The 15,297-nt window shown below is 50.5% G+C and overlaps 1 protein-coding gene across 1 annotated transcript in view; it reads right to left on the bottom strand.

Moving 5' to 3' along the window:
• The window catches only part of calcr (calcitonin receptor), a 546,460-nt gene that overhangs the window by 290,978 nt on the left and 240,185 nt on the right, over nt 1-15,297 (bottom strand). The window contains exon 3 of the mRNA XM_072509015.1: nt 745-904. Within this exon, the coding sequence (XP_072365116.1) occupies nt 745-904 (160 nt within the window). The remainder of the gene's footprint in view (nt 1-744; nt 905-15,297) is intronic.

Below are 15,297 nucleotides of genomic sequence, written 5' to 3' on the forward strand. Positions count from 1 at the left end.
ACCCTTCCTAACCTTTTTGGTCACTAAGGGCAATTTATCATGGCCAATCCACCTAACCTGCATGTCTTTGGACTGTGGGAGGAAACCGGAGCACCCAGAGGAAACCCACGCAGACACGGGGAGAACTTGCAGACTCCACACAGACAGTGACCCAGCGGGGAATCGAACCTGGGACCCTGGCGCTGTGAAGCCACAGTGCTATCCACTTGTAGCTCCCGTGCTGCCCCTGTACCAGCTGTAGGATGTCATTCGTAACTTTGGAATTGTGGTGAGTGTAGAATTTTGATTGGAGTGTTTCAAACATTGGAGTTCCAGGAAAGATAGCTGTGGACTTGGGAGGCGATAACCTCTTAATTAATTTAAAGAATCTTCAAGGAATTCGCACTTGCATGCGATCTAGCGAGTGTTTCCTGCGCAAATATAATGAATGGGAAGTGAATTATACGGCATGAAAACTCACCATTGCGGCCAGCGGGATAAACAGATTTTCATTAGTGCACTGAGGGGCAAAATCCCTCCCAAGGAATTTGGAAAGGGAAGGGAGTTTTGAGGTGGGACAGTAATTTACACGGATGATGGGGTCAAAGTCATTTTTTGAGGAGAAGATGATGATGCCAACAATGAAGAAGTGGGAAGTACCTGAAGAAATAGAAAAATTAACAATATCGGCTAATATGGAAGGGAAGGTGCAATTTAATCAATCATGTTATTAAAGAATGCAAGTGCTACCAACTTGTCTCTTACCTGGTTTATTATATGAAGCATCCCTGACCATTTTTTCATAACACTTAAACTGTGCATTCATTATCTTTTGCCTTATTAGATTTTCTGCAGTCTCAACAGATGATGGTTCAGTTGTAATTTCATCATAATTTTCAGTCGATGCAAAACTTGACATAGTTCTCTGTGAGATAAAGAGAAGGTGCATGGTGTTTTAATGTAACTGCCAAAAAAATCATTGCCTGCTAATTCCTCAAATTAGTCACTGAATCAAATCTCATTAAGAACTGTGAAAATTGCTGGTCAAAGTGAATTTTCTATTCAATGTCGGCTTCAATGACTCTGTTAAGATTTCAATCATAACACTGTCTGGCATTGTGGAATGCATCTCCAACCAGCTTTACTGAATGATTTACTGCAGTTGTACTGACTTCCTCTCTGTGCTGGTGTCAACCCATTCACTTTGAACAGAGCACCAGTGTGATGTTTGCAGGGTTGACTTTAGTTGGCCGTGGAGGTTCAACAGAATTAAGAGCTTTATTCAGGAGATGTGAACACCACAGGCTACGATGTTACTCTGCTCAATTACCCGGCTGATACACAAGCATTCTCTTAAAGTCCCCCTGTTCAGCTGCAAATTTGCAGATAAGGAATTACTGAAAACATTATAAGTATAGAATAGCCAGGGCATTTGAAAAGGGCAAACATTTGGATATGGATTTGGACTTATTGTCACGTGTACCGAGGTACAGTGAAAAGTACTGTTCTGCGTGCAGTCCAGACAATTTGTTCCATACATGAAAAACAAACATAGGACATCCGATAGATAGACAATGTAAATACATAGACACAGACATTGGATGAAGCATACAGAGTGTGGTACTACTCAGTAGAGAACATTAGTGGAGAGGTCAGTTCAGTCCATAAGAGGGTCATTCAGTGGTCTGGTAACAGTGGGGAAGAAGCTATTTTTGAATCTGTTAGTGCGTGTTTACAGAACTTTGTATCTCCTGCCCAATGGAAGAGATTGGAAGAGAGAATAACCTGGGTGCAAGGGGTCTTTGATTATGCTACCCTCTTTCCCAAGGCAATAGGAGATGCAGAGAAAGTCAACAGATAGGAGGTGGGTTCGCGAGATGGACTGGGCTCTGCTCACGACTCTCTGTAGTTTCTTGCAGACTTGGGCCGAGCAGTTGCCATTCCAGGCTGTGATGCATCCAGATAGGATGTTTTCTATGCTGCATCTGTAAAAATTGGTAAGAGTTAATGTGGACATGCCGAATTTCCCTATTTTCCAGAGGAAAATAGGCTCTTTTCTGCTTTCTTAGTTGTATCATCGACGTGGGTGGACCAGGACAGACTGTTGGTGATGTGCACACCTAGGGATTTGAAGCTGTTAACCATCTCCACCTCGGCCATGTTGATACAGGCAGTGGTGTGTCCGATATGTTGTTTCCTGAAGTCAATGACCAGCTCCTTTGTTTTGTTGATGTTGAGGGAGAGATTGTTGTTGTTACACCATGCCACTAGGTTCTCTATCTCCCTCCTGTATTCTGATTCATCGCTGTTCAAGATCTGATCCACTACGGTCGTGTCATCAGCAAACTTGTAGATGGAATTGAAGCCAAATTTTGCCACACAGTTGTGAGTGTATAGGGAGTATAGTAGGGGGCTAAGTACACAGCCTTTCGGGGTCCCGGTATTGGGGACTATCGTGGAGGAGGTGTTGTTGTTTATTCTTACTGATTGTGGCCTAGAGTCAGAAAATCAAGGATACAGTTGCAGAGTGAGGAGCCAAGTCCTAGGTTTTGGAGTTTTGACAGGAGCTTTGCTAGGATTAATGTGTTGAAGGCAGAGCTGTAGTTAATGAATAGGAGTTTGACGTAAGAGTCCTTGTTGTCGAGATGCTCCAGGGATGAGTATAGGGCCAGGGCGATAGCTGTGGACCGGTTGTGGCGGTATGCGAATTGCAGTGGCATTCTGGGAGTATGGAGTTGATGTGCCTAATGACCAACCTCTCGAAGCATTTCATAATGATAGATGTCAAGACCACCGGACTGTAGTTGTTGAGGCACGATGCCTGGTTCTTCTTTGGCACCGGTATGATGGTGGTCTTCTTGAAGCAGGTGGGAACCTCGGAACGGAGTAGGGAGAGTTTTAAGATGTTCACGAACAACCCCCCGCAGTTGGTCCATGCAGGATCTGAATGCACAGCCAGGAACTCCGTCAGGATCCATTGCTTTCCGTGCGTTCACTTTCAAGAATGCCGATCTGACTTTGGAAGCTGTGATGGTAGTTATGGGTGTGCCTGAGGCTTCTGGGGCAGCTGACAACGGTTTGCTGGCTTCCTGCTTGAAACAAACATAGAATGCATTTAGTTCATCAGGGAGGGATGCGGTGCTGCCGGAGATTCTACTCAGCTTTGCTTTGTCGCCCGTTATGTTGTTTAAGTCTTACCACAACCAACAAGAGTCCTTGTCGTTAGTCTGTGATTCTAGCTTATTCTGGTATTGTCTCTTGGCATCCCTGATGGCTTTGTAGAGGTTGTACCCAGATTTTTTGTACATGTCAGTGTCACATGTCTTGAATGGCTCAGACCCGATTAAACCATGGTTTCTGGTAGGGGAACATATGTACTACCTTCTTTGGCACGCACTCTTCTACACACCTGCTGATGGAAGTCTGTGACGGTAGTGGCATGCTCGTTTAGGCTGGCCGTTGAGTTCTTGAATGTGGACCAGTCCACTGACTTCAAGCTTGAATATCAGGATTGAGATCCAAAACCACGGGAAACACCAGTGTTGATCACCTGAATGGTAGCCACCGGAGTTTCTGAGAGAAATACTTCTGATTCAAACTACACACCCCAAAAAACTCCTTGCTCTTTTTTGCTGATCAAAGATTCTCAATGTGCTCATGGTCTGAGGTTTTTAGACTCAACCAAAGGAAAAATCTAATCTGTTGCAGTTCTTTTGATGGCTCAACAAACCAGTTCCAAAGAGGCAATGTCTGCCACTAGTGCCGGACATGAAACCATCCCTTGCCACTGGTGTGGGATGACCTCTGCTGATGCTGTTTGCTCCTGAAACCACATATCGTGGTGGTGGCAAATTCCTACCCACAACTGGTGCCACCATTTTCTCTGATGTTTGGCTGGAGTTCCTCTCTTGTCGTGATTGATGTTGAGGGTTTTCATGCAGTATGGATTTCAAAGTTCAATGGTGCCTGTCCTTGTGCCAGCAGCAAAATCTCATGGACTCTAAAAGTGAAGTTAAATATCTCATGTTATATTACCTTGAGTAATATATGTTACTTATTTGCTTCTTACCAAGATGATCCTGTACTTCGTGTTCATAAACACTCAAACTCTTCCAGTTAAAGCAAATTATTTATTGAGTAATGCAAACAAATAAACTGTGAGTTTGTTCTCTCTTCAACAACTAAACTAGAGATTAAATAAACAAGATTAAATATATATAAACTATGATTAACAACACCTGCATTCTGAGCTGACTCTCTCTACCTCTGGTTACTAGTCACTACATCCACGAAGAGGCGGGAACTCAGCTTGAGTCTGTCTTTTATACCCGTCTCTAGTGGAAGTTATAGCTGATTGTCAGTCTCTCACCCTCTCAATTCCTTACAGATATTACATTATGGATGATAAAAAAAGGGACTAGGGATAACCCTGGGAATTACAGGCCAGTTAGTCTTACTTCGGTGGTAGGCAAAGTATGGAAAGGGTACTGAAGGATAGGATTTCTGAGCATCTGGAAAGACACTGCTTGATTAGGGATAGTCAGCACGGATTTGTGAGGGGTAGGCCTTGCCTTACAAATCTTATTGAATTCTTTGAGGAGGTGACCAAGCATGTGGATGAAGGTAAAGCAGTGGATGTAGTGTACATGGATTTTAGTAAGGCATTTGATAAAGTTCCCCATGGTAGGCTTCTGCAGAAAGTAAGGAGGCATGGGATAGTGGGAAATTTGGCCAGTTGGATAACGAACTGGCTAACCGATAGAAGTCAGAGAGTGGTGGTGGATGGCAAATATTTAGCCTGGATCCCAGTTACCAGTGGCGTACCGCAGGGATCAGTTCTGGGTCCTCTGCTGTTTGTGATTTTCATTAATGACTTGGATGAGGGAGTTGAAGGGTGGGTCAGTAAATTTGCAGACGATACGAAGATTGGTGGTGTTGTGGATAGTAAGGAGGGCTGTTGTCGGCTGCAAAGAGACATAGATAGGATGCAGAGCTGGGCTGAGAAGTGGCAGATGGAGTTTAACCCTGAAAAGTGTGAGTTTGTCCATTTTGGAAGGACAAATATGAATGCGGAATACAGGGTTAACGGTAGAGTTCTTGGCAATGTGGAGGAGCAGAGAGATCTTGGGGTCTATGTTCATACATCTTTGAAAGTTGCCACTCAAGTGGATAGAGCTGTGAAGAAGGCCTATGGTGTGCTCGCGTTCATTAACAGAGGGATTGAATTTAAGAGCCGTGAGGTGATGATGCAGCTGTACAAAACTTTGGTAAGGCCACATTTGGAGTACTGTGTACAGTTCTGGTCACCTCATTTTAGGAAGGATGTGGAAGCTTTGGAAAAGGTGCAAAGAAGATTTACCAGGATGTTACCTGGAATGGAGAGTAGGTCTTACGAGGAAAGGTTGAGGGTGCTAGGCCTTTTCTCATTAGAACGGAGAAGGACGAGGGGCGACTTGATAGAGGTTTATAAGATGATCAGGGGAATAGATAGAGTAGACAGTCAGAGACTTTTTCCCCGGGTGGAACAAACCATTACAAGGGGACATAAATTTAAGGTGAAAGGTGGAAGATATAGGAGGGATATCAGAGGTAGGTTCTTTACCCAGAGAGGAGTGGGGGCATGGAATGCACTGCCTGTGGAAGTAGTTGAATCGGAAACATTAGGGACCTTCAAGCAGCTATTGGATAGGTACATGGATTACGGTAAAATGATATAGTGTAGATTTATTTGTTTTTAAGGGCAGCATGGTAGCATTGTGGATAGCACAATTGCTTCACAGCTCCAGGGTCCCAGGTTCGATTCCGGCTTGGGTCACTGTCTGTGCGGAGTCTGCACGTCCTCCCCGTGTCTGCGTGGGTTTCCTCCGGGTGCTCCGGTTTCCTCCCACAGTCCAAAGATGTGCAGGGTAGGTGGATTGGCCATGATAAATTGCCCTTAGTGTCCAAAATTGCCCTTGGTGTTGGGTGGAGGTGTTGAGTTTGGGTGGGGTGCTCTTTCCAAGATCCGGTGCAGACTTAGGGGGCCGAATGGCCTCCTTCTGCACTGTAAATTCAATGATAATCTATGATTAATCTAGGACAAAGGTTTGGCACAACATCGTGGGCCGAAGGGCCTGTTCTGTGCTGTATTTTCTATGTTCTATGTTCTATATTATGCATGGCAACTACGTCCTGGGGTAGTCAGAGATCCTCAGCATATTCAAGGGACACTCCTAGGTGATCTATTGGCTCTTGGGAGCTAAAGGGTACCCACTTTGGACCTGGCTAATGTCAGCAGAAAGGAGGCTGGAGACGGATGCAGAGATATAACAAAGCCCATGTGGACACCTGGGCTGTCATTGAGCAGTGCATTGGACTGCTTAAAATACGGTTCCAATGCCTCAAATGCTTTGGTGGTCCATTGCAGTACACCTCCGCGGAGGGTTGCCTGCTTTGTGGTGGTTTGCTGTGCCCTCCATAACCTGGCACAGCAGCAGAACGACGTGCTGGAGGTGGTGGTGGTGGAGGAACTTACGGCCACCAAGGAGGAGGAGGGCAAGGACTGCCAGACCAGGAAGGATTGGAGGATGAGCCCAGGGAAGACCCACGGGAGCAGCCGGAGGATGGATGGCAGGCCACGGCGGCGAGGACCAGGGAGCACCTCATCCCTGCCCGCTTCTCATAGGATGTGACTTAATCGATCTTTGCACTCCCTCTCCCCATCCTACCCACCTTCTCCCCACAACCGTGCCTCCCATTACATCCCCCCCACCCCCATATCGCCCTGTTCCACCCTCCCAGAGTCTGTGTTACATCACGAAAGGATGATGGGCCTGTGTCAGCACTGTCAGCGGACCAATATATAAGGCAGGAGGGTGATGATAACCTGCACTCACACCCATCATGTGCATGTGGTGTGTCTCAAGGGCGGCTGCTCAGGTCTAGTAGCAGGGAGCCTGAGGGGCTTGGATCTTGGATCTGCGGAGGGCAGAAAGCAACTGGAGGATGGGGGATGCAGGCCTGCCTGCAATGCGACAGAGGCATCACATGTCTCGGGCATAGTACAATAGTGACCCCCAACTGTCCCTAGCTTCTGAGGGTGCCCCTCCACACTCCTGTCCCCCCCCACCCCCAGTGCCCTCTTAGTGATCTTAAATGTGCTTCAGCCTTCTGTGCTCTACTGTTACGTCTAGGTGTGTCTCCAGATTACAAGTCAGATGTGGAAGCAGCCTGCTATTTACCGCATCCTGTGGCCTTTGATGCTCTTGGCAGGTGTCCTTCGGTGGGCCTGGAGCTGGAGGTCCCCTGTCGACTTGCCACTGGCACATGCCTTGTCGTGCTATCCTAATCTGCTGACGCCGAGACGCGCCATTGTCAGGTGGCGGGATTCAGCAGAGCCTGTGACCTCCATCGTATCCCTGTAAGAGGTCCCAGGTTGGCCTTCAGTGCTCCCTCCTCCCGATCAGTGCCTGTAGGGCCCTGGGGTTGACCTTGGGATGGAGAGACAGTGGGATTAAGCTCCGGATGTCCCTCCACCATTTGACTCTGCCAGCGCTGACGGCTCCCCCAATGTCCGCACAATGGTGTCAGTACCCTCGGTGATGCCCTCTGTGAGCAGGCGATACTCTGCAGCATCTCACCAATGTCCATCTGCGTCTGGGACAGCGTCCTCAGTAACCGGGACGTGCTCTGGAGCACCTCTGCAAGGTCCACCTGAGAATGGGACATGCTCTGCAGCATCCCGGAAAGGGCCGCCTACTTCAGGGACATGGTGGCATCCTCGGATCTTTCCTCCAAGGTGTTCTCTTGGGAGGTGGCCGGGGGGGGGGGGGGGGGGGGGGGGGGGGGGGGGGCGCAAGAGAGGGGGCACCCCGGATGGGCCGATACCACCAGCTGTAGATCTGGAGAATGGCCATGTGGTCAGTGAGAGGGAAGGATCATCCTCCTAGCATGAACTCACATGTGACAAGTCATCTGGGTGGGGTTGGTGGATATTTACCTCTGCAGAGCAGGCAAAGCTCGACGCTGGTGACTGATCTGTCCTCGGCCATCCCCGTGAACTCCAGGGCTTATTCGTCGTAGGGAGTGAGACTGTGCTGAGGCACTGGCGCAGCAGTGTGCTGGGGGGTCGGTGCCAGGTGCAGGGTCATTATGGGGAGGCATCTGAGAGGGTGGCAGGGCCCTGATGCCAACTCACTCATGCAACCCAGGTGGAGGTTGTTGATCTCCTTGCGGCTCAGGGTGGTGGTCCTCCTGGTCAGACTCCCCGAGCTAACAGCTGCTGCCACCACACTGGCTGACCTGTGCCTTACCCTTTGACCCCTTCGGTGGAACAGGATATCCCTCCTGGACTTGACCACATCCATGAGCCTGGTCAGGTCAGTATCTCTGAATCGTGGACCTGGTCTTCTGCGGCATGAAGCCCATGGGGCATCATTATGCGCTCTAATTAACATTAGATACCTGTAAAGGCCTCGACAGGTTGGTCGGTGGGAAACACCCGCTGTTCCCGCTTGCTACCACACTTAGAATTAATTCAATTAGATTGCACCCAACATCTCCACCTGCCTTCACCACCCCACACCCCCACTGACCACCCCACGAGCCCCAGCCTAACCTAACCCCACCACCTGATTCTCCTTCCTGACCCCAGACTCACTCCCCTCAAGCACCCGATACCCTCCAAACTTCCTGACCCAATCTCACCACCTTACCCATCAACCACCTTACTTACCTGCCAACCCACACACCCAACTCCCTTACCCACTTATCAAACCCACTGTAGCCCACTTACCCAAATACATATTCATCCATTCATTCACTCAGACACTCCTTCATGAAAATGCTGAAAAGCTGTTTAAATCTTCCAGCTTTCCAATGTGGTAGTGAACACTTACCAGAATATGGCAGCTGGTAGCGTAAGAAGGGTCATGGCTTGTCTTCCCTGATGACCCAGCACTACAAGGGGGTAGTCAGATTGGAGGTACAGTCTGCATTTCTGAAGAAGCCAATGTTTGAACTCACTGCCAGAAATGCGGCGCTCCAGCATGGCACAGAAAAGTAGGTGTGGAGCAGAATACTCTCAGTGACTGCTGCTCCTCGAGAGATTCGGCCATAGTTGTTCAATATATTCACAGCAGAGATTTGTACATTGTTGGATACTATGGATTGACGGGATAAGCGAATAGTGCAGGAAAGTGGAATTGAGGGAGAAGATCAGCCAGAATCTATTGAATAGTGAGTCAGCTCGAGGGGCTGAATGGCCCACTCCTGCTCCTATTTCTTATTTTCTTCAATTCAATCAAAACATTAATTTTAAAAAGAAGGGACGATTTTCTCCACTTTCATGGTTAATTTAAATGGGGGGTTAAAGGTCAATGATTGTCATTTTATGTGGTAATTTAAATGACTACCATTCACTTTGAAATGATTAATATAACTCAATGTTGCAAAATTGATAGTAACAAAAATGGAATGGCATTTATCCATAATTCATGGGTTCTCTTTGAATTTAGCCTTTTATCTTAATGAGTTCTACGAAGGAATATATCAAGATCAACAGTTCCAGCAATGGTTTTAGAAAATTGGATTATTCATGAAATTGTTTTTTAAACATATCAGAAAGAAACCAGTCAAGTCAAAGTTGCTGATAAGACATTTTCGCAACAGCTAACTGTAAATTTAAGTAATGCATCATTGCTTTAGATGTTACACTATCTAAGATTGCTGACATTGGTTGGGATTCTTCATTTCTGAGATTGTCGACGCCAACGCAGAATCCGTGGATTTTCACAACAGAAAAACTGCTGCTGCACCTGTCCCGATTCTGCTACTGTGGAGGGGCTAGTACCGACGGCAGGTGGAACACAAGCGATTCCAATGAGAAACAGTGCTGGATTCGTCGGTTCCACGATTGACATTCAGGGGGCTGACAAGCTCCAGCTGCATAAACACAATTCATTCCCCACACACACCATCCCAGCCAACCAAAAGGCATCGAGGAGAAAAGCCCTGCGGTTTACCGATGCCGAGCTGAAAATCCGCTTTACACGGTGGAGGAGGGGCGGGTGACCCAGTACCCCAGCCCGGGAAGGAGGCTGCCAGCTGCCGCAGTTCGCCTTGCCTGGGTGCATGAGGCAGAGGCCGTCAGCACAGTGGGCAACACCGTCCGGACCAGCCTGCAGCGCCGGAAAAAACTGCACGACCTCCTCAGGGCGGCCAGGATGAGTAGGTAACACTGTGCCTGAGCACTGTGCCGAACCCCCACCCTGCACCACATGTTGGCGCCCAAACTGGCCGCCATGGCTGGGTGCCCTGGCCACTGAGGCCACCAGTTACCCACCCCCTGGGCTGTAAGTGGCAGACTGCCTAACACCGTTGTTTTCTGCTTGCCCCCCTCACATCAGGAGAAGGCAGCGCATAACCACTGGGAGCAGGAGAAGACATGAGGGGGACTGCCGGACCTGTGGCCCCTCACTGTGGCAGAGCAGAGGGCCCTGGACGTGGTTGGCGGACCGGAGGAAAGCGAGGTCGCCAAGGTGGAGTTCAGCCGCAGGTGAGGAAGCAAGACACCGCTTAGTTGCAGCTCTCCATCTCATGTGGCAACACTACCCCCCAAGCCATACCCATCCACCACCCCCCACCTACACGGCCCACAGTCTTAATCATGCATCTTGTTTTGTGTCTTGAACGACTTGCTGGAGATGGGGCGAGTCCATCTGTCATTCCCAACGCCCACCACCCCCCGGCCTGCAATCTCATCATGCGTCTGGTTTTGTGTCTTACAGGACGTGCTGGTGATGGCGCGGGTCCATCTGGTGTCCCCCGTCCCCAGCCAGTGCCACAGCTGGAGCCCACCGCCCCAACCCCGTGAGCCGAGCAGCGATGAGAGCAGCTCGGACACCAGCCCGACGCCCGAGCCTCAGGACACCCCAGAGCTCGGGTTGGAGGGTGACAGTGATTTTCCGTCACAGCTGTCACCCTCCACCATCCCAGAGATATCATCTCAGTTGGGCATGTTGGTGAAGAAGCTCCTGGGACATTATCTGATTCTCACCATACAGCTGATCCAGAACAGCAGATGAAGGTAGGAGCAACCAAAGGAGCCGACGGTCGGGGGGCAGGCCGTCCTCAGGAACAAACTGCCATCCAGATGGGTCTAGGACCTCCGGAATGGACAGTCCCATCTGATGTGTATCTATGGTGGAGATGCAGTCACAGAGCCAGGGACTACCCGAGGGGTTATCGGCAAGCATCCAGCACCTGCAGGTGTAGTTGGGGGAGTTCAACCACGAGCATCAGCAGGAAATGGTGCCGACAATGCGTGCCTCCCAGGCCAACAGTGCACAGGTGGCGTCCATGTTGAGGCATTGGGGTGCCGATTTTGGCTATGGATCAGCATGTCCAAGGCCTGAGGCATTCTGTGCACGCACTAGCCGATGCCCGGGACAGGGTTGCCATCTCACAGGCAACCATGTCCAAGTCATCTAGACATCGAAGCGATGCTCCTGAGCATGGTCCAGTCACAGCAGGTCATGGCTGGGAACGTCGGTGGCATTGCCCAGGCGCTGGCCGATATGGCGCAAACAGGGAGGGAGGCGGTCAAGTCTCAGAGGGAGATGGCACAGTCACTGGCTGATGTGATGCAAACCCATAGGATGGTGGCACAGTCAAGGGTGATGTGGCATGGTCCCAGATGGAGATGGTCCACTCCCTGTACTCCATGGCTGCGAGCATGCGGACCCTGGTCGAGACCAGAGTGGGCCTCCAGGCTTGGCAGCACCAGGAGGTGGGGAAGCTCTGCTCGCCCCCCCATCCCATGGCGTAGCCTGGGGGCCATTGGACATCCCGAAGAAGGAGAAGGTGAAGGGGCCCGTGCTGGTGACTCCCGCAGGGGGGGTGCCGAAACACCGTAGAACAGGGCAGCAACACGCCACCCTGGACACCCGAGCAGCAGGCAGGCCCATCCAGGCCCAGTTACCACAGAAGACGCCCGCCAACAGGGACCGAGGTCACAGGGCAGAAGTCACAGCAGGCCACCTTCACGCCTGCTGTGGAGCCTCTGGGGAACCACCTAGATGTACATTAGGGCCCATAAGGCCAGACGGTTGGAGACCAGTTAAGTTGGCACGGGTGCAGGGCACAATTTAGTTATGTGGACTAGGGCATGACTCTATATTTTGTCACATTAAACACCTGTTAACACTGTTTCAATCTGCCTCTTTGCTCTGCCAGATGGGTGTGACGGGTGGGCTGGCCTGGCCAGAGAGGCAGTGGGACGGAGGAATGGTCAGACCTGCAGGTAACCTAGGCTCCCCACCCTCCCCGCCGATCGTCCCCCAGGGATCCGATGGCACCGTGTGATGGAATAGCGGCTCGCATCCAGGGATCACCCAGGTAGACTGTGGAAAGTGCTACGGTGAGCAGGAGTCAGACGTTGCCATGAGGGTACCCATGTCTCAGGGCGGGAATCACAGCAGGCTGCCTCCACTGCTGCTGTACCATCTGGGGAACCACCTAGATGTAGCGATGGGGCCATAAGGCAAGAAACATAGATACCAGTTAATTGGCACAGGTGCACAGTTTAGTGATAGGGGCTCGGGCACAAACCTGTAAATATTTATTCACATTAAACACTTGTTACCACCGTTTCAACCTTCCTCGGAGCTCTGTCTGATGGACGTGATGGGTGAGCTGGTCTGGGCTGGCCAGGGAGATTGTGTATGGGGGCGGGGCATGGGTGAACCCTGTGGGGGGCCTGGGCTCCCCCCTCTCCCCCTCCCCCTTGCCTTTCTCACCCCCCTCCCGACCCTCTCCACGACCGTCACCCCGGGGATCCGATGGGACCGTATGATGGAATGGTCAGCTTGCATGCAGGGATCACGCAGATGAACGGTAGAAAGTGCTACCGTGGGCAGGAGTCAGACATTGTCAAATGATATGGAACACCAGAGGTCATCACAGAGCAGGTTGTCATTATACTCAATCCGATACTAGGGCCCACACGCTGTAGTGTGGCAGGTATGTATTACGGAAGGAGTTGCAGGCAGAGTGTGGCCGGGGAGTGAGGGGATGAGGTGGGATACAGGGTCCATGCCCCTAGCCATTTCTTCCCTCCACCCCACCCCCCCAGTCGGTGAACCTGGATGCAATTAGAGCGTCCCGTGTGCGTTGGCCTTGGCACACACTTTGTGCAGCTTCCCGTGCCTGCCGGGGCTCTATGTCCTGTCCATCCTCACTCTCCCCAGCATCCTCCTTGTCGGACGAGGCTTGGTGTTCATCCTCCTCCTTCATCACGTCACCCCTCTGCCGCGCGATTTGTGGAGGACGCAGCAGGCTGCCACGATGCGGGAGGCCCTCCCATCAGCAGACTGGTGGACCCCTCCAGAGTGGACCAGGCACCTGAGCTGCATCTTCAGGAGGCCGAAGCACCGCTCGATCATACTCCTGGTCGCTGCAGGGGCGTCATTGTAGCGGGTCTCCGCATCGGTCTGTGGCCTCCGGAGAGGTGCCATCAGCCACGGCCGCAGTGGATAACCCCTGTCACCCTGGAGACAACCACCCAGCCGGGGGAGGCATCACAAACATGTCAGGAATCGTTGAGTGTGCCAGGATGAAGGCATCAAGCACACTGCCCGGATATCGGGCGCAGAGGTGAATGATGCACAGCTGATGGTCACATATCAGCTGCACGTTTTGGTTGGTGTAGAGTGGCCTGTCAGCTGCAGGTGCTCGAAAGTGGAATAATTCAATCTATCGATCACCCCTGGACCCGGTGCATCCTGGCGATGGCGCCGAACCCGCTGCCTGGGCTGCTGGGTGTGCTTGGTCCGCATTGAAATGGATGTATTGTGCCGCTTGGGTCTATAGGGCCTCCAAGACAGCGTGGATGCACCTGTGCACCGAGCTCTGAGATCCCGGACAGTTCACCACTCAGTGCGTGGAAGGACCCTGTCGTGTAAAGGTTCAATGCAACCGTCACCTTGATGGCCACCGGGAGCGGGTGTTCGCCCTCATACCTCCGCATTGCCAGGTGTGCCATCATTTGGCAGATATGTCACACTGTCTCTCTGCTCAGCCGGAATCTTCAATGGCATGCTCGGTCCGGTAGGTCCTTGAATAACAGGCAGTGCCAGTACACCCGAGGCCACATGCGGCGCCTCCTTGGCACCTCATCCTCCTCGGCCTGTTGGGCAACTCTCCTTCCATCCTGGAAGGCTGCCACCTATTCCTCTGTGGCACACTCCCCTGCTGCATGCTCCACTGCTGCAGCTTCCTCCTCCTCCTCAAGCAGCTCCAGCTCTTACAGCCACAGGGCATCCCCCAGGCTGCGGCGACCAGCAGGAAGGTCAGCATTGCTGGTTAAATTTCAATATCCATTGTCTGCAGGGAGTGAAAGGCCGAGATGTTAGCATGGTGTATACCCCTGTGCTACATGATGCCCCTGGTTAGCACTGCGGATTCTGCCTTCTAGTGACACTAATAAAGATTATTATAATGATATGCAAACAATGTTTACTCTACGTGTTTTCCGGAGCGCATTGATGCCGCTGTCGAGGTGACGGAGAATTGCGATTTGCCGTCAAATTGGTGCCCGCCGCGGTTTTAGCGTCAGATCCTATTCTCCGCCAAATCGTATTTTGTGATTTCAGGATAAAACAGAGAATCCTGCTCATTGTGCTTTTTGAACTTATGTTACAGAGACATAAATGTATCTATATCTCTAGAAATGAAAATTTAAAAAGAGGCACAAAGAGTCTTACTTTTTTATGCTGGCCAGGCAACTGAGGATAATTCAAGTGGATTAATATCCACAGATTTAGAAATTATGAGATGGACATTGTCTAGTGCAATTGAATAAATACTGATTTTCTTTTTACCTCTAGGGCTTGGATTCAATAAAAATAATCTTTCTTAGTGTCACAAGTAGGCTTACATTATCATTGTAATGAAGTTACTGTGAAAATCCCCCAGTCACCACACTCCGGCGCCTGTTCGGGTACACGGAGGGATTCAGAATGTCCAATTCACCCAACAAGCACATCTTTCGGGACTTTTGGAAGGAAACACGAGCACCCGGAGGAAACCCATGCAGACAGCGGGAGAACTTGCAGACTCCGCACAAGGACATGTGACATGACATTTCCCTCTGTTGAGAATGTGCCATGCATTTGGAAGCTTCCAGTGCTGAACGGACGTATATCCATATTGACCCCGACCGTGGTCAGACAATTGATGTTGGAAACTGAATGACAGTGCAGTAACAGGTGCACTTCCATGGCCAGGACTTTTCAGAGGATGGAAATTCTCTTCCTGCCATCTGATCAGTCCACAGTGAAC

This window comes from Scyliorhinus torazame, chromosome 6, assembly GCF_047496885.1.
Source record: "Scyliorhinus torazame isolate Kashiwa2021f chromosome 6, sScyTor2.1, whole genome shotgun sequence".
In the NCBI taxonomy this organism is placed as follows: Eukaryota; Metazoa; Chordata; class Chondrichthyes; order Carcharhiniformes; family Scyliorhinidae; genus Scyliorhinus; species Scyliorhinus torazame.